The 21,298-nt window shown below is 40.9% G+C and overlaps 1 protein-coding gene across 1 annotated transcript; it reads left to right on the top strand.

Moving 5' to 3' along the window:
- The first annotated feature begins 4,938 nt into the window (after window positions 1–4,938).
- Window positions 4,939–20,438, top strand: LOC138899233 (uncharacterized). Its single transcript, XM_070185374.1, has 5 exons — window positions 4,939–4,998; window positions 18,949–19,205; window positions 19,632–19,774; window positions 19,871–20,220; window positions 20,307–20,438. The coding sequence occupies exons 1-5, from the start codon at window positions 4,939–4,941 to the stop codon at window positions 20,436–20,438; spliced, it is 942 nt and encodes a 313-aa protein (XP_070041475.1).
- The last annotated feature ends 860 nt before the right edge of the window (window positions 20,439–21,298 follow it).

Genomic DNA, 21,298 nt, shown 5'->3' with positions numbered 1-21,298 from the left:
GCCTCAAAACTCATAATGTTTCTATGAATAGACACCCCTGGTGTGATCCATGGTGGTGGTGGCCCAGGAGCTGCTAGAATTTTAGCTAGCCACGGGCGAGCTGCATCGCCAAGTGCTAACTTCTCCGAATACTCTGTGGGCTCGACATCATCAAACCCTAAGTAGGTGTTCAAAGTGTGCTGGTCAAAACGCACCTTGAGGTTCCTCACTTTACTTACCTTTGCCCCTGTCTTAATATGTACCACATTGGCGTAGAACTCTGCTACAAGGTATTTCTTTGCATCCACCACGCTCTGGTTGAACCACATCCATCCCTTGCGCTCTCGGAACTACCTCAAGACTGCATGGTTATACTTTTCTAGATCTTTCAATTAGAAATGTCGCAAAAGAGTGAGCGACCTCACCGTTCACCACCTACGAGAACAAGAAAAGGCATCCAAACTAACGAACCTATCCTCCCACACCTCTTTATTCTTCGACCGCTCAAGGCCGACAATTGTAGTATCTCCCCCTCGGCCATCATCTGGGATATCCTAAACTTAAGTCTCTGGTGCTTGGGAGGCAGGTGTAGTGGAAGGCTCTGAAGCCTGACTGGCACTCTCCGAATCCTCGGTGGTGCTATGTGATAAAGACAACTCATCCCTGAGCCGATATCTCTTTGGAGGCCTTGATTGGACAGCTGGTTGCTCATGTATAGAGGCTGATTTTCCCTTTGATGCTTCCCGATATAGGGCATAAGAACTGGTCTCAAAAAGTTCTATTCCTCTCCATCTGCCAGTTGTTGTCTTCTTTCTAACTTCAAGCTGTTGGGCACTAGGCAAGGGTCTCTTCCCTCACCCCCAGGAAGGGTCACCCCTTCCTTTTGAAGTGTCACCTCGTCCTCTAGATCGAACCATGTTCTGTGCCAAGCAACGACAATTGTTAGTTGCAATTTAATTTCAGACACAGAAAGAATGCAAGGACACACCAAAGATTATAGTGAAAAATAGTGTATAAACATGCTTGAAGGGTAGAGAAGTGCGGCCCGCAGAATATTCATTGCGGCCGTAGAATGGCACACAATTGGCTATTGGCTATTATGCGGCCGCAATCAGTTTTCTGTGGTCCGCATAATTTTCTTTGCGGCCGCACTTGAGAGTCACCAAATTTACAACTCTCTAATCACAAGGATTATGCTATTCTGCGGCCGCAATGGGATTTTTGCGGTCAGCACATTTTTCATTACGGCCGCAGAACTATGCCTTACTATAGTGCCCTAATCTTTAACTTCTGCGGAGTGCACAATTTCTTGTGCGGGTGCATATTCCAATAATTATGAACATAAGGCCATTTTTCACCCACAGCTTCAAATTTTGCACAATTTTGACATGGAGACAACATCTAAGCATGAAAATCAATCTACCCATTCCCCTTAGAGAATTTACCAGCCTACCCACTACATATTTACCCCATATGGTTGTTTGAATAGATTCAATCAGAAAAATGGTCCAAAGTTTCACTAAAAATCAAAAGAAATTAATCAAGATGATGATGCATACCAGATATGAATTTGGGCAAGAGATGAATGATCAACGATTGTTAGGCTCTAATGTAACACAATATTTCAAATGTTTGCACTTTGGGAGCTCAGAGAGGGAAAAAGGAAATAGTTCCCTAGCTTTTTCTATTTATAGTGAACGGTTTTTGGTAAATTAAGAGGGACTGAGTGCGGTCACACAATTCCCATTGCAGTCCGCACTCTGTTACCTGAGGGAAATCGGGATCGAATCCATAGAGAGTTTACATGGGAGTTATGAGTATATATTCTAGTACGTGAGTTTGAAGTATCTTAATTTACACTTTCACAAATTAGATTTGTCTCTATTTCTATTTTTAAAACTAAGATTGCAAAGTTAAAAAATAAAACTAAGATAATTGTTTTTTTTTTTGTTTTTCAAGTTTGTAAATATCCTAGGGCTATGACCATGACCTAGGTGTTTGGCTAATGGGATATAAACCTTAATGCTTGTTTTGTTGATCGGGTTTATTATAGCTTTCAACTCTCAATTATGCACTCAATACCTCTCGATTAAAGAGTGGTTTTGCCCAGTTTGGCTTTCTCAAGACCAAATGGGTATTGCAAAAAATGGTTGATAAAAGCTCAAGTCGGGTTATTACTATCTCTAGGTTGAACCCTTTAATTGGGTTAATCAATCTCTCGATTGACCCAATTTCATGTTAGCCAATTTTACCTAGACTAAGTCTCTCTTTCTCAAGTAGAGACCAAATCAAATAGGCATGAACTAATGTTTGCAATTTTTAATTCTACAAACTAAAGCATGAACAAGGCTAAATAATAAATATCTAATCATAAACAAGCACTAAATTAGATATCTATAAGGTTTACACACTAGGGTTGGGTCACAACCCTAGTAAAAATCTAACTACTCATGCTTGAAATTGAAGAAATAAAGGAAGAAATACTAATTAAAATCATATTGTAAAGTCAAAATAATAAAATATATGTTAAAATATCCCAAAATATTTGTAAAATACCAAACGAGGCAAAGAAAAATGGCTACAGGACTTGCTGATGTCAAAAGTTGACCAAATTTTGTAAAACTCGTGTATTTATACAAGGCTGAAAATTTCAGACAAAAATGCCCTTCTTTAGGTTTTGCGGTTGTACAATTCCATGTGCGTTCCGCAGAAGTATTCATCTTGAAGGAGTAGGGATTCTGCGGCAGCAAGGCAATATTTCTACAGTCCGTAGATTTATCACTGCGGCCACAATCTATTTTTCTGCGGTCCGCATATTTACTTCTACGGCTGCAAGGCGCTTCTTTTGCAAGCGGTCCGCAGTTTGCTAGGAAACCTATTGGGATTTTCTTCATTGTTTGCGGCCGCTGTTGAAATTATGCGGTCCGCACTTTGCAAGCTATTGTGCCTTTTATTGCCTTGTGTTTTGATTTCTTCTTGTTGAGTCAGATTTCATCTCGAGATTTGCTTCATTGTTTGTGGCCGCAGTTGGAATTCTCCGGTCCTCACTTTGCAAGGTATTGTGCCATTTGTTGTCTTGTATTTTTATTACTCCTTGTTGAGTCGGATTTTAGGGCCCCTTTTCGAGTATTGACGAAAACCAAGATAGGGGCTGGCAGGGATGCTTCGTTCTGGTGAAGACCGAAGACTTGATTCCCCCGGAGTCCATGCCATTCCCTGAGAAGTGGAATGTAATTCGTAAGTGGAGTCTCTCATTAAGCGTTAATTTTTTCTTCATTTTATTTACTCTCATTCATACTTGTGGTTGTGCAGCTGTCGCCTGGGTTCCAAATGTGGTCCCCCGGCTAAAGGAATAGATCGAGGGCATCTGTACATAGATGACGTACTCTGAGCGCGCATGGCGTAAGCTTTCGAAGGGCTGATGGGAGGCCCGTTCTCATGGTAAGGTCTCTCTCTGAATAGTTAATACCATTCTCATAACCTTCATCATACTAATTTCCCTTCACCTTTGTTTTTGTAGGTTTGCCTAAGACCACCGAACTTAGGCCCTTGGAGGGGATGAGGACGTGTCCTTGTCTGTTGACCCCTCCATTACGGGATAGCCCGGAGCTGCCGTGGAGGAAAATAAGAAGGATAAAAGAAAGGTTTCGGGCTCTCCGAGCTCCGTGGTGAAGCCAAAGAAAAAATTGGCTCGTAAGCCAAAGAAGAGCTCCGATTCCCAAGCACCGAATTCAGACTCACTTGTTCGGCTCTGGGATGAGTCCGAGGAAGATGATATTTTTGTGGCCCACGGGTCGACCTCTCCCAGGGAGTAGGCTGCAGCTAAGGGGGAGATTCTTAAGGTCGATCTCCCTCAGCCTCGGGAGATTTATAAGGAGACGAGGGTTGAGACCCCCGAGGACGCCGGCTCCGCTCTCAAGGAAGCGCCCGATATAATAGAAATTTTGGGTATGCCTTCCTACACCGAGTCCATGCTCGAGGGTCCAAGCGGGAAAGGAGAGGTCCAATGAAGGGGTCCATGGCGCAGACGATCCCCTTCATTCCTTTTTTGATGGTGTGGACTAGTCCGCTTTAGAATATATTTTTGGGCTAGGTGATCTGAATGTTCCGAAGAAGGACACACCCTTGGAGGCTGGCGGGCCGAGATCAAGCCTAAAATTGATCAATCAGTTCCCTGCTCCGAGTGCGGATCCTGGCCATAAAAGATCGGTTATTCCTACCATCCCGGAGGATGCCCGAGTTATATCTTCTCCAGTGGGAGTAGCAATCTACCTCTGATGGCTGGTGACCGAGGAGGACCAGACAAAAATGAACGGGGTGAATGTGTCGTTCCTTTTCAATGAGGCGCAGCAGGCACAAAACCAGGCAAGGCATCACTACACCTTCTTAAACTTCACTTAGGTTTTGATATTTCTCACCTCTTTCACCATTTTGCGGCCTCGATTCTTCATCATGAGAGTTTCCTTTGGTACCGGGTCGAGGTCAATCCGATCGAGCTCGAGGTCAAGGAGCTAGCCCAGAAAAGGGATATGTACAAGCTTCTCAGTGAGCAACAAGATAGGGTCATTTAGGACCTTCGAGTAGAGCTGGATAGGGCTTAGTCAAAAGCATCGGTCCCGAGGCGGGAGAACGCTAACTTGGTTGAAAATATAAAGGTCTTTGAAGTTAGAAATGAGGAATTAGTTGTAGTGGCTAACGACTAAACCTCACAGGTCCAGCAAAAGATCAACTAGATCGACCAACTCCGAAAATAGATGGATGAAATCCAAGTCATGGCCGATGGGTGGAAGAATAAGATGGATCTGTTGGCCTTAAAGAAGGAAACCACCAAGCGAAGCTATCTTCGCATGAGAAAGATGATAAACTGGCCCATCTAAATGAGGATCTACGAGCACAGCTGAGCTCGGCACTGCAGAATGGGACGCCCTTGGTAAAGAGCCAAAAACAATAAGGTCCATGATGGAGAAAACCTCTGCCGATGCTGAAGAGATGCTGGCCCAGTACAAGGCTGATGTTGAGGTAGCCGAGGCCTGCCTGAAGACCACTGCTGAGTACGTGAGGCGGTTATCTCGAAGGGAGACCCTCGAGTAAATCCATGCATGGGGCTTTGACTTGTATGCCGAGATCGAGGAAGCAAAAAGACTTGAGGCCGAGGCTAAGAAGCTAGTTGAACCCGAAGGCGAGGAGGGCTCCAAAGACCCCGTTGGTTCTGGTGACAAATCGGGCTCCGATGAAGATAAGGTGTGAATGACTTAGGATTATTTAGTTTTTGTGTTTTGTACATATTGTTTGTTCATTTTGAGGTTGTTTTTTGTTGGGCCTTTGTAAAGATATTCCAAAATATATAAAATTTTCCCCCTTTGACAATTTCAACTTTTTCAGCATCTTTTCATAATTTTCATTCTTTCATATATTTTTGATGCCTTATCATAGAATTAAATATATTAATAGGTCATCTATTTTCGGAGGTCCAAACAAAACCTGACCTCGATACAAGCTTATATTAGCTCGAAGCTTCAAAAACTCGGAGTGACCGAAAGTTTTCCAAAATACTTAAGTGTTCTTAGACGACGCTTTTGGCTAGGGTAACCTTTTGGAAGACTTTGAATATTTATTGAAGTCCTTATGTTTTGATTACGGGTTTCAGACGTCTCCGATCTATTTTTAGGGTGGCCGTAAACTTTTAGGTTTAGGCACTACCTAACAGGTTTCGTGCCATCGGGTTTTAATAATCAGAGTTTCCCATACTATTTTCGGACGACAGTCCCTGAGTGGGGGTTTCTCCTAAGCTCGGACAGGGGTAGTCCTTAGGCTTGATAATCCCCGGGTAGGTATAGCCCTTAAGATTGATGCTTTAAGAGGCAAAAATATATAATAGCAACGTAGAAACTTTCTTTCGTTTCTGTGTGCAAAGTACAAGATTGAATGCGTGTAAAAGCTTGTATTATGGCTAAGGTGGACAACGCGGGCACAGTTCATTTGACCGTTTGAACCTTACAATAAATTTGAAACACTGATCCTAGGTTGGTAAGCACAAAGATTCCTTCTACCCTTGCTAAGAATCTTGACCTGAAAATTATGGCCCCTAGTATTCGAGGTCAATCTTGAGAGGGCTCGGATACTGTTGATGAGACCATCGACTCGAATTTAAAACTGATCTTCAATTCTGAGTTAGCATGATTTACTGTTACCTTGTTAAAACCCTTCCCAGAAAACCCATTTGGGACAAAATTGGTTCAAGGGAAAAAGAGTGCAATACGTGCATTCAAGCCTAATAGTCACATGCTCCTTTGGTTTTTGCCTGCAAGTGTTAGTCCATTTTGCAATATTATAAAAGGCGAATGAGATCGTACCTTAGCAGTAGTACCGTTTTAAGTGCATCGCATTCCAGTTGTTCGGTAGTTGTGCTATGTTTCCTGCTTCGAGTTTGTATAAGCCTTTACCGGTGATCCCGATGACTCGATATGTTCCTTCCCAATTCGGCAATAGTTTCCCTTCGTTCGGGTTCCAAGTGTGCAATGTTACTTTTTTTAACACCAAGTACCCAATATTGAAGTGTTCGAGGTTGGCTCTTTGGTTGTAATATATTTCTATCCACTGTTTCTGGGCGGCCAACCGGACTAAGGCGGTCTCGTGCCTTTCATCCAATAGTTCCAGGCTCGTACTCATGTCCTCACCATTTAATTCTTTGGTCGCATATTGGAACCTAAGGCCCGGTTCTCCTACTTCGACCGGTATTAGTGCTTCGGCGCCATAGACCAATGAAAATGGAGTGGCCCCAGTACTAGACTTCAAGGTTGTACGGTATGCCTAGAAGACTTCGGGCCGAATTTCCTTCCATTTCCCTTTGGTATCAGTCAATCTCTTCTTTAGGTTTTGACCTATGGTATTGTTTGTTGATTCTGCCTGATTGTTCCTACTAAGGTAATAGGGTGTTGACAAGATCTTTTTGATCTTGTGATCTTCGAAAAATTCTTTTACCTTGCTGCAGATGAACTGCATCCCGTTATCATACATTATCTCGACGAGTATCTCGAACCGGCATATTATGTGGTCCTAATTGATGTCAATGACTTTTTCAACCCATTGGGAGAAATAATCAGTCATAAATAGTATGAATTGATCTTTATTAGGTGCCAATGGTAGGGACCGACGATGTCCATTCCCCCACTTCATGAACGGCCATGGGGACAAGACCGAATGTAGTAGCTCTCCGGATTGATGGATCATTGGTGCATGTCTCTGACAGCCGTCAGATCTTCGTATAAAGTCCTTTGCATCTTTCTCCATATCGATCCAGTAATAGCCGGCGCTGAATACCTTTCGAATAAAAGATTCTGTCCCCGAAGGGTTTCTGCATATGCCTTTGTGAACTTCCCTCAATAAATATTTGTAGTCTCCTTGCCCCAAGCATATGGCGAGCGGGCCATCGAACGTTCTTCTGAATAGAGTACCTTCGGACAGGCTGAACCTGGTCGCCTTCATGCGTAGATTTCTCGATTCTTAAGGATCCGAAGGCAACTTTCCAGTCTTCAAGTAGTTTATTTACTTGTTTCTCCAATCCCAAGTTAAACTTGTTGAGTTTATTTCGGTATGGCCTTCTTCCACTACCGATTTCATGAGTTGTACGACCATTCCTGAGATGGATTCATCATCATCAATCGATAACCCCAAGTTAGCCAGAGCATCAACCTCGCTATTTTGATCTAGGGGTACATGTTGTAGGGTCCATTCCTTGAAATGATGTAGCGTTACCTGCAATTGTCTAAATGCCTTCGCATTCGTTCTTATTTTACTTCGAACGTCCCATTAACTTGATTTACCACAAGGAGGGAGTCACACTTAACTTCGACCACCTCGGCCCCCAGGCTTTTAGCCAATTTGAGACCTGCAATCATGGACTAATACTCAGCCTCATTGTTAGTCAATTTAACAGTTTTAATAGATTGCATAACTATGTTACCCGTAGGCGGGTTCAACATGATGCCGAGTCCGGACCCCTTTGGATTCGAGGCAGCATCCGTAAAGAGGGTCCAGATTCCCGAGGAAGTCCTCAAGGTTAACAGTAATTCCTTTTCGACTTCGGGTATTAAGGCCGGCATAAAGTCGGCCATGACGTCTGGCAAAATATGAAATTTGATGGGTTCGGGGTAGATATTCGATAGCGTACCCATAACTTTTACAGCCCATTTGGCCAACTGGGCCGAGAGCTTGGGTTTGTGCATTATGTTACTTAGTGGGTAAGAGGTTATGATGCATATGGGGTGGCATTGAAAATACAGCATTAACTTTCTAAAGGCGCTTAACAAAGTGAGCGCCAATTTTTCTAGCTGAGGATACCTTGTTCTGGCCATACCTAGAGTTCTACTAACATAATAGATAGGAAATTACGTACCTTTCTCTTCCCGAACTACGACCCCGCTTACTGCTACCTCTACCACTAAGTATAGGTACAGTTGTTCGTTCGACCTCGGAGTATGGAGAAAAGGTGGACTTGAAAGGTACCGTTTGAGTTCTTCCAAGGCTTGTTGGCATTCTAGGGTCCATGAAAAGTTATTCTTCTTCTTCTTCAGTAATGAGAAGAACCAGCCCAGGGAGACTATGCCCCTTGTTAGCCTATGAATGGCCTTGACACTGTCTAACACGGTGATGTCTTCTATAGCTTAGATTTTATCGGGATTGATCTCAATCCCTCGGTTGGACACCATGAATCCAAGGAACTTCCCAGATCCGACCCCGAATGCGTACTTCTCGAGGTTCATCTTCATATTGTATCTCTTCAATATTTCAAAGGTTTCATGTAAATGTTTCAAATGGTCACCTGCTCGCAGGGACTTAACTAACATGTCGTCAATACAAACTTCAATTGATTTTCCTATTTGTTCTTCGAACATTCGATTTACTAAGCATTGATAAGTGGCACTGGCATTTTTTAGCCCGAACGACATTACGTTATAACAATAGGTGTCGAATTTAGTGATAAAGGAAGTTATTTCTTGAGAGCCAAGGTCTATCCGAATTTGGTTGTACCAGGAATAAGCGTCAAGAAAGCTGAGTATCTCGTGCTTGGTTGTCACATCGATCATGTGATCAATGTTAGGCAAAGGAAAATATTCCTTGGGGCATGCCTTGTTTAAGTCTTTGTAATCTATGGATATTCTTCATGTGTTTCCCTTTGTAGGCACTTTCACTACGTTAGTCAACCAATCTAGGTACTTAACTTCTCGAATGGAACCTATTTTAAGGAGTTTGGATACCTCTTCTTTGATGAATACATGCTTGACTTTGGACTGAAGCCACTTCTTCTGTTTAACCGAGTGGAACTTCGGATCCATGCTCAGCTTATGAATGGTTATTTCTGGCGGGATCCATGTCATATCAAGATAGGACCAAACATTGTCTATGTTAGTTATAAGGAATTTAATTAGTTTTTTCCTAAGCTTGGGATTTAATCCCGTGCCTAGGTATACCTTTCGATTGGGCAGGTGTTCGATCCATATGACTTGCTCCAGCTCCTCGACCATTGTTTTGGTGGCGTTGGAATCTTCAACGGTGATGAACGACCTAGGAACTCTGTAATCATCATCCTCGCCTACGGCTTGCTTCTCCGATTTGGAGTGTCATCGATTGCTATGTAGTTTCTTCCTTCTTAACCGGTTTCGTGCTCTTTGATGTCAAGAGTGCAGACATTGGTAGCACCTCGTCGACCGCGAACATCTCTTCTGCGGCCGACTGCTCTCCGTAAACTGTCTTCATCCCTCCCGGTGTGGCGAACTTTAGCGCCTGGTGTAGTGTCGAGGGCACTGCCCTCATGCTGTGAATCCATGGCCTTTTGAATAGGGCATTATATCTCACATCCCATTTTATCACATAGAAATTCGTTTCTTGAATGGTCCCGGCGGTGTTCACCGGTAGGGTTATCTCCCTCTTAGTAGTTTCACATGCCATGTTGAATCTGTTTAAAACCCGGACTGTATGCACTATTTGGTCTCGTAGACCCAACTGCTCTACGACACTCGATCGGATGATGTTGGTCGAGCTACTTGGATCAATCAACACACATTTAACTCGAGAGTTATTTATAAGTACAGATATTACCAGTGCGTCATTATGCGGTTGTACAATGCCTTCAGCGTCTTCGTCGTTGAATGAAATGGTCCCTTTCGGGATATAATCTTGGGTTCATTTTTCCCTTGTGATGGACACCTTAGCACGCTTTAGCGTTGGTCCCTAGGGAACGAGGACTCCACCAATGATCATGTTGATGACGTGCTGAGGTTCCTCTTGTTCGGCCTGTTTGTTGGAGTCCCTATTCCTGAAGTGATTTTTGGCTCGATCACTCAAAATCTCCAGGAGATGCCCGTTATTGAATAACCGGGCCACTTCTTCTCTCAATTGTAGCCAGTCCTCGGTTCTATGGCCGTGAGTTCCATGATACTTACACTTCAAGTTAGGGTATCTCTGGGTAGGGTCGGACTGTAATGGTCGAGGCCATTTGGAATCTTTGATGCACCCGATTGTAGATACGATGTTGGAAGCATCGACACTGAAGTTGTATTCCGATAACCTTGGTTCCTCCTTGGCCCCGAGTGGCCTGTGAAACCGTTTTTCCTCATGAGTCCTCGATTACTATTGCTTCGATCATTCATTTTTTTTATTTCTCGCAGGGTTATGCCAAGATCCGTTACCCCTTCGGTCTCCATTATAAGATTGATACCTGTCTCTATTCGGTCGCGGTTCGTGATCGACGACTCTTTTAGACCTATCGTCAGTTCTGACGGGATAAACGATCCCGGAGGGTGGCCTAAGCTGATCGTCCTCGACTCTGATTTTTGATTGGTATATGTTATGAACATCGGCCTAAGTTACCGTCGGGTATTCTATCAAATTCTATTTTAACTGCTCTGAAGCCAAGGAGCTTTGGGGGTTGTGCCTTTGGGTGAACGCTAGAACGGCCCAATCGTCCGCGACCAGAGGCAGATCCAATATTTCCATTTGAAACCTTGACACGAATTCCCTGAGCATTTTGTTATCTCTTTGTTTTACTTTGAAAAGGTCTGATTTCCTAGTCTCGACCTTGATGGCCCCGACGTACACTTTTACAAAGGCATATGCAAGCATAGCAAATGAATCAATAGAATTTGGGGGTAAGTTATGATACCATATTATTTTTCCTTTTGACAGGGTTTCTCTGAACTTTTTCAGCAAAACCGACTATATTTCGTCATCCTCTAAGTTCTTTCCCTTGATGGCACACATGTAGGAGGTCATGTGTTCATTTGGATCCGTGGTTCCATTATACTTCAGAATTTCAAGCATACGGAACTTCTTCGGAATTGGCTTTGATGTTGCGCTTGGGGGGAAAGGCTTTTGGACAATTTACTTGGAGTCCAGGCCTTTTAATATTATGGGCGCTCCTGGGATTTGATCAACTCTAGAGTTAAAAGTCTCCACCTTTTTGTCATTAGCCTCAATTTCCTTTTCCCCCAATTCCACCCGCTTTGTCAGCTCCTCGAGCATATTAATGATTTTGGGGTTGGTCCCGGGCTCAACTTCACCCAGCCTCCCCGTGACTTGCTCATTCCTTCGGGTGTTTTCCCAGGATTGGTTCGACTCGGCAGCTGATAGAGTAAATAACCAAACCAATGATGATACTGAATCCAGGCTCGGTTCAAGGCTTAACAAGAAGCTCGCCTTCGGTTTCGGACTGGTGCTTATGAAGAACTTATGAACCAGTAACAAGAAATTTCAATAACCTTCAGAAACGGAGAAAAATAGACGTATATTGCCTTGGTATGAGTGTTACAATGTTTCCAATGAATAATTAGCCTCCCCTTTGTATAGTAGGGGAGTTTTACCCTAGGTACAATTCTAATAAAGGTAAAAATATCGTTGATTTTATACCGATACGGGTCGAGATTCACGCCTTAGTTGGACACGGATATCACGACCCTTTGTTAATCGTGTGTGATTGTTCGGTAATGCTCTCTGAGGTCTTGGGACTCGAACCGGACCTGGAGCACGTGGTCTCAATGGCTCCGGGGGCAGGTATTTTGCTCGGGCCCTTATACGATAGGTTGCTGGCTTTGATTCTGATTCCTTACAATCACATCCCTGCTTCGTTTTCCTCACCAGAAAATCAGAGTGTTCATTAGACTCGATTTTACCCGTATACAGTAATAATGTAGAAATTTTGAAACGCCATAAATAAAATATAAACAAAATAAACAAACAATTTACAACTAAAACAATAAATAAGTAAATAAAAACAACTAATCCAAACTTCATGTATAACAAACAACAAGAAGAAAAGTAGGACTACACAACTTTATAAATTACAAAAGAATTTAAACTAAGTAAAGAAGTACTATTTGAAAATTATAAATATATAAAATTAAAAATAATTATAAAAACTCCAATATAATTTTCGTTTCTCATATATTCACTAGGAATCTAGACTAAACTTGTCTATATTAATGTTTTGACGCACAGACTACCTAGGTCGTCGCTGTCTCTATCTTCATTGGGTAAGATTTACGTACAGACTACCCTCTTCATACCTCATTTATTAGGAATATGAGAACATATTTGCCCTTCTTCTTGCTTTAATGTGGTATATTTAAAGTTAATTCATTGAAACTCATCTAATACTTAATGTACTATTGCATGTTATCCAGTTTACTAAAAAACTAAAGAATCTCAACGTATCGCATGGGGAATTTCTTTGTATAGAATTAGGAATGATCATAATACACCACCAAGTAACATAGTGGACAAATAATATCTCTTCGCAATTAACCTAATGTCTCCGATTCATATGTATTGGAAAACTTAGCTGTTTGGGCCTAGTACCCCATAAGGAATGCTAGCTAATTAATAATTAACCGACTCGTTAAGTTCAACTATAGTTCTCCAGTGCATTCTATATAAATATTATTATGGGTGTTGGGAGACTTACTTGTTCACAAGAGAAGGCGGCTAGAGTTTGTTTTCTGCGTCTAAATTTAGGATTAATTAAGCTGTAAAAATAAGGGGTTCATTCGTCACGTAAGGATTCTTAACGACAATTAATTTGAGTCAAAAAAATTAAATTTATTATATAAGTAAACTATGCATAAAGGAAAAGAAAGAGTATGCGGACTTAGTGGAGGTCTGAATCTTAATCATTCAGATCTCAAACATTAAGCATATTTTTTTTTAAGTCTGAATCTTAATTTATAGTTTTATTTCACAACCTCTTAATTGGTCTGAATAGGTCTGTATGATTAAGATTTATAACCAAAACTTAATTTCATTAAGATGCTATCATCCATATTCATTACTAACAGTCGTCATCGCCTACCATTATCAACTACCACCATCACTGCCATCCTCAACCGTAGCCGCCACCAGTACCACCACCCACCACCCCCACCCTCACCACCACCATCCTCAACCATAACCATACACTCACCCACCTCAACTGCCACAACCAACCACCCCATCACCATCAATAACCATAGCCAACACCGCCCACTAGTATAAACTAGCTACCACTACCTACCATCACCTTCCTCAATCACAACCACAACCACCACCCACCAATATTAACCATCACCACTCATCACCATCCTCAACCATAATCGTTATTGCTACCAATTACCACTAGCTACTATCCAGAACCACCACCATCAATCAAAATCACTACCAACCACCGTCTCTAGTGGGTACTCACAGACATCTCCGTTAGCCATCGCTACCACCAATTACCATATATTATTGATAAAATTTTAAATTAATTAGTAATTTATTTAAATTTTATGTTTATTTATATTTAAATAAAGATAAATTTTGTATATTCAGATTTTATAAAAACAAACAATCTTAATCGTTTAGTATTCAAATCTTAATACACATCTTAATATTCATATGTGTATTCTAATTTACATATTTTAATCTTAATACATATTTTAATATTCAGTTATGTATTCAGATTCAGACGTATTAATCTTTAAAAAGAAAAAAAGGCCTAAGAATGTATTCGATTGTGAATTAGATGTGAAATCACAATGTGAAAAGAGCTGCCTTTTGTATTTCCTTTTTTTCTTGGATAAGGGCTGCTGGTATTCTATCTTGAAACGATAGTTGAAAATTAAACCAAATTATAACCGGTAAGACTTAAGGAAGTTGAAATGATTACACTGCATTTCTTCCAACGTTGACAATTTTAAATTGGACTTTCTTGTTACTTTGTCATGTGAGTCCACATTTGCAAAAGCTATAATACATTCAATGGAGGGAGTATTTTTCCTACTTTATGCAAAGTTTGATCATTTGGAATGAAAAATTTTCAATGACTATAATGTTCATGTATAATTAACTAAATCAATGTCTTTAACTAATTATACGATCTCGATTTAGCTTAATGATGTAAAGCGCTTACCTCGAGAAATCCCTCAAAAGGAAAATTTAATTAAGAAATAATATCAAAATAAAATGGATGATGATTGATCTTTAACTACTTTGATCTCCAAAGAAAAAGACCCAAAAAATATATTTGTTCCATTTTATTTTATATTACGGCTTTTAACTGCGCATGAACTTAATTTGAAAATGAAATAAAGACTTAATATTAGTGATTATTAACATATCTTAATAAAATCTATCTGACTATAAAAGCACGTCATTGAAAAAAGTAAAAATTTAGCTAAAGTTTCGTAAATATTTAAATATGTTATTAGCAATTAGATGATGAAGAATCTCAATATTGTATTCATTGACCTTGCCTATCGAATTAAAAAGCTGAATTATCAAGAGTGTTTTTGTCACCTGTTGCTGATATTTTAACAATATGATCTTATTATGATACGACTAACGAAAGAAATAACCACCTCTGTAACATATCCCTCCGTCCTAATCTATGTGATTGTGTTTGATTGAGTACGAAATTTAATAAAAAAAGAAAGTTTTTTAAATTTTGTTGTCTAAAATAAGTCATAGATATTGTATGGCTATAAATAAGTAAAATAAGGTCACTTTAAAGTTAATTGTTACTACATATAAAATGTATTATGTTATTTTGTGGCTTGAATTATTTTTTTGTATTTTTAAGAAACCCATAATCCTTATAGGTTTAGGAAAACCCATTGTCCTAATAGATTTGGGAAAGGAAAACCTATTGTCCGTGTAAAATTGGGAAATATTTCTTTTATAGGTTTGAGACTATTTGGGATCTATATATAGGGGTAGTAGTTGGAGATTTTATAGATTGTATTGTGTTTTTCTTCTCATTCATAGTTGAAAACTCTCTCTGCTTCTGCCCCGAGGATTAGGCTTAGCCGAACCTCGTTAAATCCTTGAGTTGATTTATTTTCTCTATCTGCTTTATGTGTGATTGTGTGTTAGTTAACCCACGATCTACCACAACAATTGGTATCAGAGCAAGGTTCTGGTTTCTACATATTGTGATGACCTAATATGTCATCTTTAATTTTAAATATTTATTTCTGTGTTCTGAGACCATAAAAGCACTGTTCAACATTCCTCGACTTGAGTGCGCAGTCCATAAAATTTTCCTGTAGTTTTTATGTGAAAAATTGATAAAATATAAAATAGTGCTTCAAAACTCATTTGAGTTGGTTTCGGTCAACATTTTAAGCAAACGGACTTGAATCAGTGTTTTGACAGACCTAGTGGGTCTGTATGATGATTTTGAACTTAGGCGTGTGTCCGAAAAAATTATTTGGAGGTCCGTAGTTAAATTAGGCTTGAAATGGCTAAAATAGAAATTTAAGTTTGGAAGTTTGACCGGGAAGTCGACTTTTTGATATCAGAATCGGAATCTGATTCTGAAAATTTGAATAGGTCTGTTATGTCATTTATGACTTGTGTGAAAAATTTGAGGTCAATTGGACTTGATTTGATAGGTTTCGGCGTTGAATATAGAAGTTGAAAGTTCTTAGATTTATTAGGCTTGAATTGGGGCATGATTCATGGTTTTAGCGTTGTTTGATGTGATTTGAAGTTTCGACTAAGTTCGTATGATGTTTTAGGATTTGTTGGTGTATTTGGTTGAGGTCTCGGGGGCCTCTGGTGAGTTTCAGATGGCTAACAGATCAAAATTTGGACTTAAACAACTGCTGGAAATTTTAGCCTTCTGGTGCAATCACACCTGCAGAATATAGCTCGCAGGTTTGGGTTGAGGCCGAGGTCGCGACCAGGCATGAGTTGAGGCCGAGGTCATAGAGGCGAGCAGATGGTCCGAGGTCGCGACCAGGCATGAGTTGAGGACGAGGTCGCAGAAGCGAGAAGATGGTCCGAGGTCGCGACCAGACATGGGTTGAAGCCGAAGTCGCAGAAACGACTAGACATGGGTTGAGGCCGAGGTCGCAGAAGCGAAAAGCCTTGGACAGAACATATAAATTCGGGGGCTGACCATTTTTATCAATTTTTGGATTTTAAGAGCTCGGGTGAGGCAATTTTCAAGAGATTGTTTTTCAAGGAAAACATTGGGGTAAGTGTTCCTTATCATATATTGATTATATTTCATGATTCCATACTCATTTACATTATGAATCCGTGAATTTATGGAAGAAAAATCAATTTTTTTAAAAATCTTCCAAAAATGAAATCTAAGATTTGAAGGTCCATTTGATATCGGAATTTGATAATTTTTGTATGGTTGAACTCGTATTGTAATGGGTGTTCGGATTTCTTGAGTTTTTTTGGAATTTCAGATGTGGGTCCCACTGTCAATTTTTAAAATTATTTTCGAATTTTAATCCGGAAAATTAATAAATTCATATGGAATTAATTCTTATGATTCGTGTTGAGTGTATTGAATTGTTTGTGACTAAATTTGAAGCTTCCGGACACGAATTCGCGAGGCAAAGGTGTATTAGAATCTTGAGTTGGTTGCAAATCGAGGTAAGTGTCATGGTTAACCTTGACTTGAGGGAGTATGAATTATTTGTCTATTTGCTACTTGATTTAATGTGCTGGTACAACATATATGTGAGGTAACGAGTACTTATGCATTGTGGTTGAGTCAATTCATACTGGAGGAATTTATTTCATTTTGAATAATTGCTTATTTAATTAAGATATTCATGCTTAAATTTATTATTGATTATTTGATCATTATTCGTGAAATATTTATTGATTTAATTACTGTTCAATATGGTGAAAAAGAGTGTAAAACCACGAAGGGTGATGCCGTGCCATTTATATTATTTATATAATCCTTGTCATGGTGAGAAAAAGTGTAAAAGCACGAAGGGTGATGCCGTGTCATTTTGAGTGTAAAAGCATGAAGGGTGATGCCGTGCCATTTTCAGAGAGTGTAAAAGCACGAAGGGTGATGCCGTGCCAAAAGAGAGTTAAAGCACTAAGGATGATGTCGTTCCAAAAGAGAGTTAAGGCACGAAGGGTGATGCCGTACGAATTATTATTATTTATTTATCAAATTATGGGAGGAATAAGAGTGAAAACACGAAGGATGGTGCCGTGCCACTTTCATATTATCAGTTGCTCATTTTATTGTTGAGGAATTAATTGCCTACTAAGTGATACTTCTCCTACTGAAATTAGTATATCATCCCCATTCGCATGCCCCCCCCCCCTCCCCCCAAATTATAAATTGTTATTTATTGTATTATTGTTGCTTTGTATATGTATATACTTATACAGGTTGTTTACGTACGTGTCTTATCATATCCTCGTTACTACTTTGTCGAGGTTAGGCTCGACACTTACGAAGTACATGGGGTCGGTTGTACTCATACTATACTCTACACTTCTTATGCAGATTTTGGAGTTAGTCCCAGCGGCGTATCATACACTTGATCTTATTCAGCTACCCAGATGAGACTTGAGGTATAACTACATAGCGTCTGCAGTTCTGAAGTCCTTTGTAGTTCTGAAGTCCCTTTCTATCTTATCTTAGCTGTGTATTATTTTTCAAACAGCTTAAATTTTATTCAGACCTTTATTTGTATTATTCTAGTAGCTCGTGCACTTATGACACCAGATTCGAGGATGTATTTGGATGATTCGTTTGTTATGGTCTTCCGCACTTTATATCAGTAATGGACTTCTATTAAATTTAATTTGTTTAAAAATGGCTAAGATTATTCTAACGTTGACTTGCCTAGCAAGTGAAATGTTAGGTGCCATCACGGTCCCGAAGGTGGAAATTTTAGATCATGACAAGTTGGTATCAGAGCACTAGGTTACTAGGTCTCACGAGTCACGAGCAGGCTTTGTAGAGTCTAAAGGATCGGTACGGAGACGTCTGTACTTATCTTTTAGAAGCTATGAAGTTTAGGAACTATATCACTTCTTTCTTACTCTGTCGTGCGATTTTATTCTATCATCGATGATTGAACCATTATATTCTTATTCTCTCGCAGATGGTGAGAACACGTAATACGTGGCAGCTATGACCAGGGGTAGAGGTCGTGCCAGAGGACGAGATAGAGGCAGAGGTAGAGCTCAGTCTAGAGCTCGAGCAGCAGCACCTGTTGTAGAACCTCAGGTGGATCTTCAGGAGTAGGTTCCAATTCAGACTGTACTGGTTGGACCAGTTCACGTTCCGAAAGGATTCATATCTACTCACGTGCTTCAGGATGCTCTACTCCATTTGGTAAGTCTTATGGAGGGCATGGCCTAGAATGGTATATTTCTATTAGCAACAGCCGTATCATAGGCTGGGGGAGGAGCGCAAACTATCACTACTCCCGCTCTGGAGAAGATAACTCCCCAGTATCAAGCTCCAGCAGTCCCGCCAGTTGGGGTAGTTCAGCCAGTTGGTGTGGCACAGGCTGGTGATAGGCCCGCCATGTCTTCTGAGCCTTTATTGATACAAGATAAGATTACTAAGCTCTTTCTAGTTCACTTCAGTGGTACACCTTCTGAGGACCCATAGGATTATCTTGAGCGATGCCATGAGGTATAACTGAGACAAATGTGGTCGATGTTGCTGTATTCCAGATAACGGGATCTGCCAAGAGGTGGTGGAGAGATTATATGTTGACCAGACTAGCTGGGTCCCCTGCAATTACTTGGGAGCAGTTCCCACGGCTATTTCTAGAGAAGCTCATCCCTATCACATTGAGAGAGGATTACCGCAGGCAATTTGAGCATTTACAGCAGGGCAGTATGACTGTTACTCAGTACAAGACCCATTTTGTGAATTTAGCACGTCGTGCTCACCTTTTACTACCTACTGAGGGGAAGAGAGCGAGGAGGTTTATTGAGGGACTCACTCACCCTATCATGCTTCAGATTTCCAAGGAGATCGGAAATAATATTTCCTTTTAGCCGGCTACTATTGTTGCTAGGAGGATCGAGATGGTTCTTGCACAGGAGAGAGAGTAGGGGTCTGATAAGAGGCCTCGTCAGTTAGGTGGGTTCAGTGGTGCCTCGTCTGGAGGCAGGGGTAATTTTGGTAGAGGCCATCTTCCTAGGCCGTTTCATTCATCGCTCCAAGCTTCCCACAGTGCTTCAGGTGGTCACGGCCCTCATGTGTCGCATTCCTACCAGCTAGCTTACAATGCACCACCAGCTCCTATTAATGCACCTCCAATCCGGAGTCATCAGAGTGGTTATCTTGGCCGACATGGCCATTTCCAGGCTCAATAATCACAACAGCCGATGACCTGTTATACTTGTAGTGATCCGAGGCACATTGATAGATTTTTCCCTCGGGCATCGGGCAGTGCACAGCAGCAGGGTTCCCGTGCTATAATTCTTGTACCAGCTGTTCCGCCACCCGCCCAGCCAGCTAGAGGCAGGGGTCAGATAGCTAGAGGTGGAGGTCAGGTTGTTAGAGGTGGAGGCCAACCAGTTAGAGGTCGTCCCAAGGACGCAGTTCAGAGTGGTGGGGCCTAACCCCAATTTTATGCTTTTCCAGCTAGACCTGAGGCCGAGTCATCCGATGTAGTGATCAGAAGTATTGTTCCAATTTGCCATAGAGATGCTTCAGTTCTATTTGATCCAGGATCTACTTATTCCCATGTGTCCTCCTATTTTGCTTCATATATGGTTGTGCCTCGTAGTTCACTTAGTGCTTCTGTATGTGTGTCCACACCGGTGGGAGATTCTGTTATGGTAGATCATGTCTATCGTTCGTGTGTGGTTACTATTGGGAATCTTGAGACTAGTGTGGATCTTCTACTTCTCGACATTGTAGATTATGATGTCATACTGGATATGGATTGCTTGTCACCTTATCATGCTATATTGGATTGTCATGCCAAGATGGTGACCTTAGACATACTGGGGTTACCTTGATTAGAGTGGAAGGAACTCCTGGTCATTCTACCAGTAGATTTATTTCTTATATGAAGGCTCAGCGTATGGTCGAGAATGGGTGTCTAGCCTATTTGGCTTATATTCGTGATCCCAGTGCGAATGTTCCTTTTATGGACTCAGTACCAATTGTTCTTGAATTTCCAGAAGTATTTCCTGTAGATTTGTAGGGGATGCCACCCGACAGAGATATTGACTTCTGTATATATTTGGCTCAGGGCACTCAGCCCATTTCTATTCCTCCATACCGTATGGCCCCGCCAGAGTTGAAAGAATTGAAGGAGCAATTACAAAACTTTCTTGATCAAGGATTCATTAGACCTAGCGTCTCGCCTTGGGGTGCGCCAATGTTATTTGTAAAGAATAAAGATGGCTCTATGCAGATGTGTATAGATTATCGGCAGTTGAACAAGGTCACTATCAAAAACAAATATTCGTTGCCTAGTATTGATGACTTATTCGATCAGCTTCAGCGTGCCAAGGTGTTTTCAAAGATCGATTTAAGGTCTGGTTATAATCAATTGAAGATTAGAGCATCTGATGTCCCTAAGACAACTTTTTGGACTCGGTGTGGGCATTACCAATTCCTAGTGATGTCATTTGGGCTAACAAATGCCCCAACAACATTTATGGATTTGATAAACTGGGTATTAAAACCCTATTTGGATTCTTTTGTGGTTGTATTCATTGATGATATCCTGATTTATTCCATCAGTCGAGGGGATCATGACTAGCATCTTCGAATTGTGCTTCAGACTTTGAAAAATAATCAGTTATATGCAAAATTTCAAAATGTGAATTTTGGTTAGACTCGGTTACCTTTTTGGGGCATTTTGTATCGGCAGAAGGCATAAAAGTGGATCCTAAGAGGATTGAGGATGTTCAGAATTGGCCTAGACCTACTTCAGCTACAGCCATATGAAGTTTCTTGGGTTTGGCAGGTTATTATCGCCGATTTGTGGAGGGGTTTTCATCTATAACATATCCATTGACCAAATTGACCCAGAAGGGTGCCCCATTCAGATGGTCA

Source organism: Nicotiana tomentosiformis, chromosome 9, assembly GCF_000390325.3.
Source record: "Nicotiana tomentosiformis chromosome 9, ASM39032v3, whole genome shotgun sequence".
NCBI classification, from domain to species: domain Eukaryota; kingdom Viridiplantae; phylum Streptophyta; class Magnoliopsida; order Solanales; family Solanaceae; genus Nicotiana; species Nicotiana tomentosiformis.
Note: the sequence above shows the minus strand (reverse complement) of the source record. Positions and strands in the feature narration are given on the sequence as shown.

What these genes read in the sequence shown, in the direction of transcription:
- LOC138899233 (XM_070185374.1), top strand. Translation starts at nt 4,939, where the DNA reads ATGGAGAAAACCTCTGCCGATGCTGAAGAGATGCTGGCCCAGTACAAG. An exon ending in AGTACAAGGCTGATGTTGAG is followed by an intron (nt 4,999 to 18,948) that starts GTAGCCGAGGCC and finishes GCTGTATTCCAG; the next exon opens with ATAACGGGATCTGCCAAGAG. An exon ending in TCAGATAGCTAGAGGTGGAG is followed by an intron (nt 19,775 to 19,870) that starts GTCAGGTTGTTA and finishes ATGCTTTTCCAG; the next exon opens with CTAGACCTGAGGCCGAGTCA.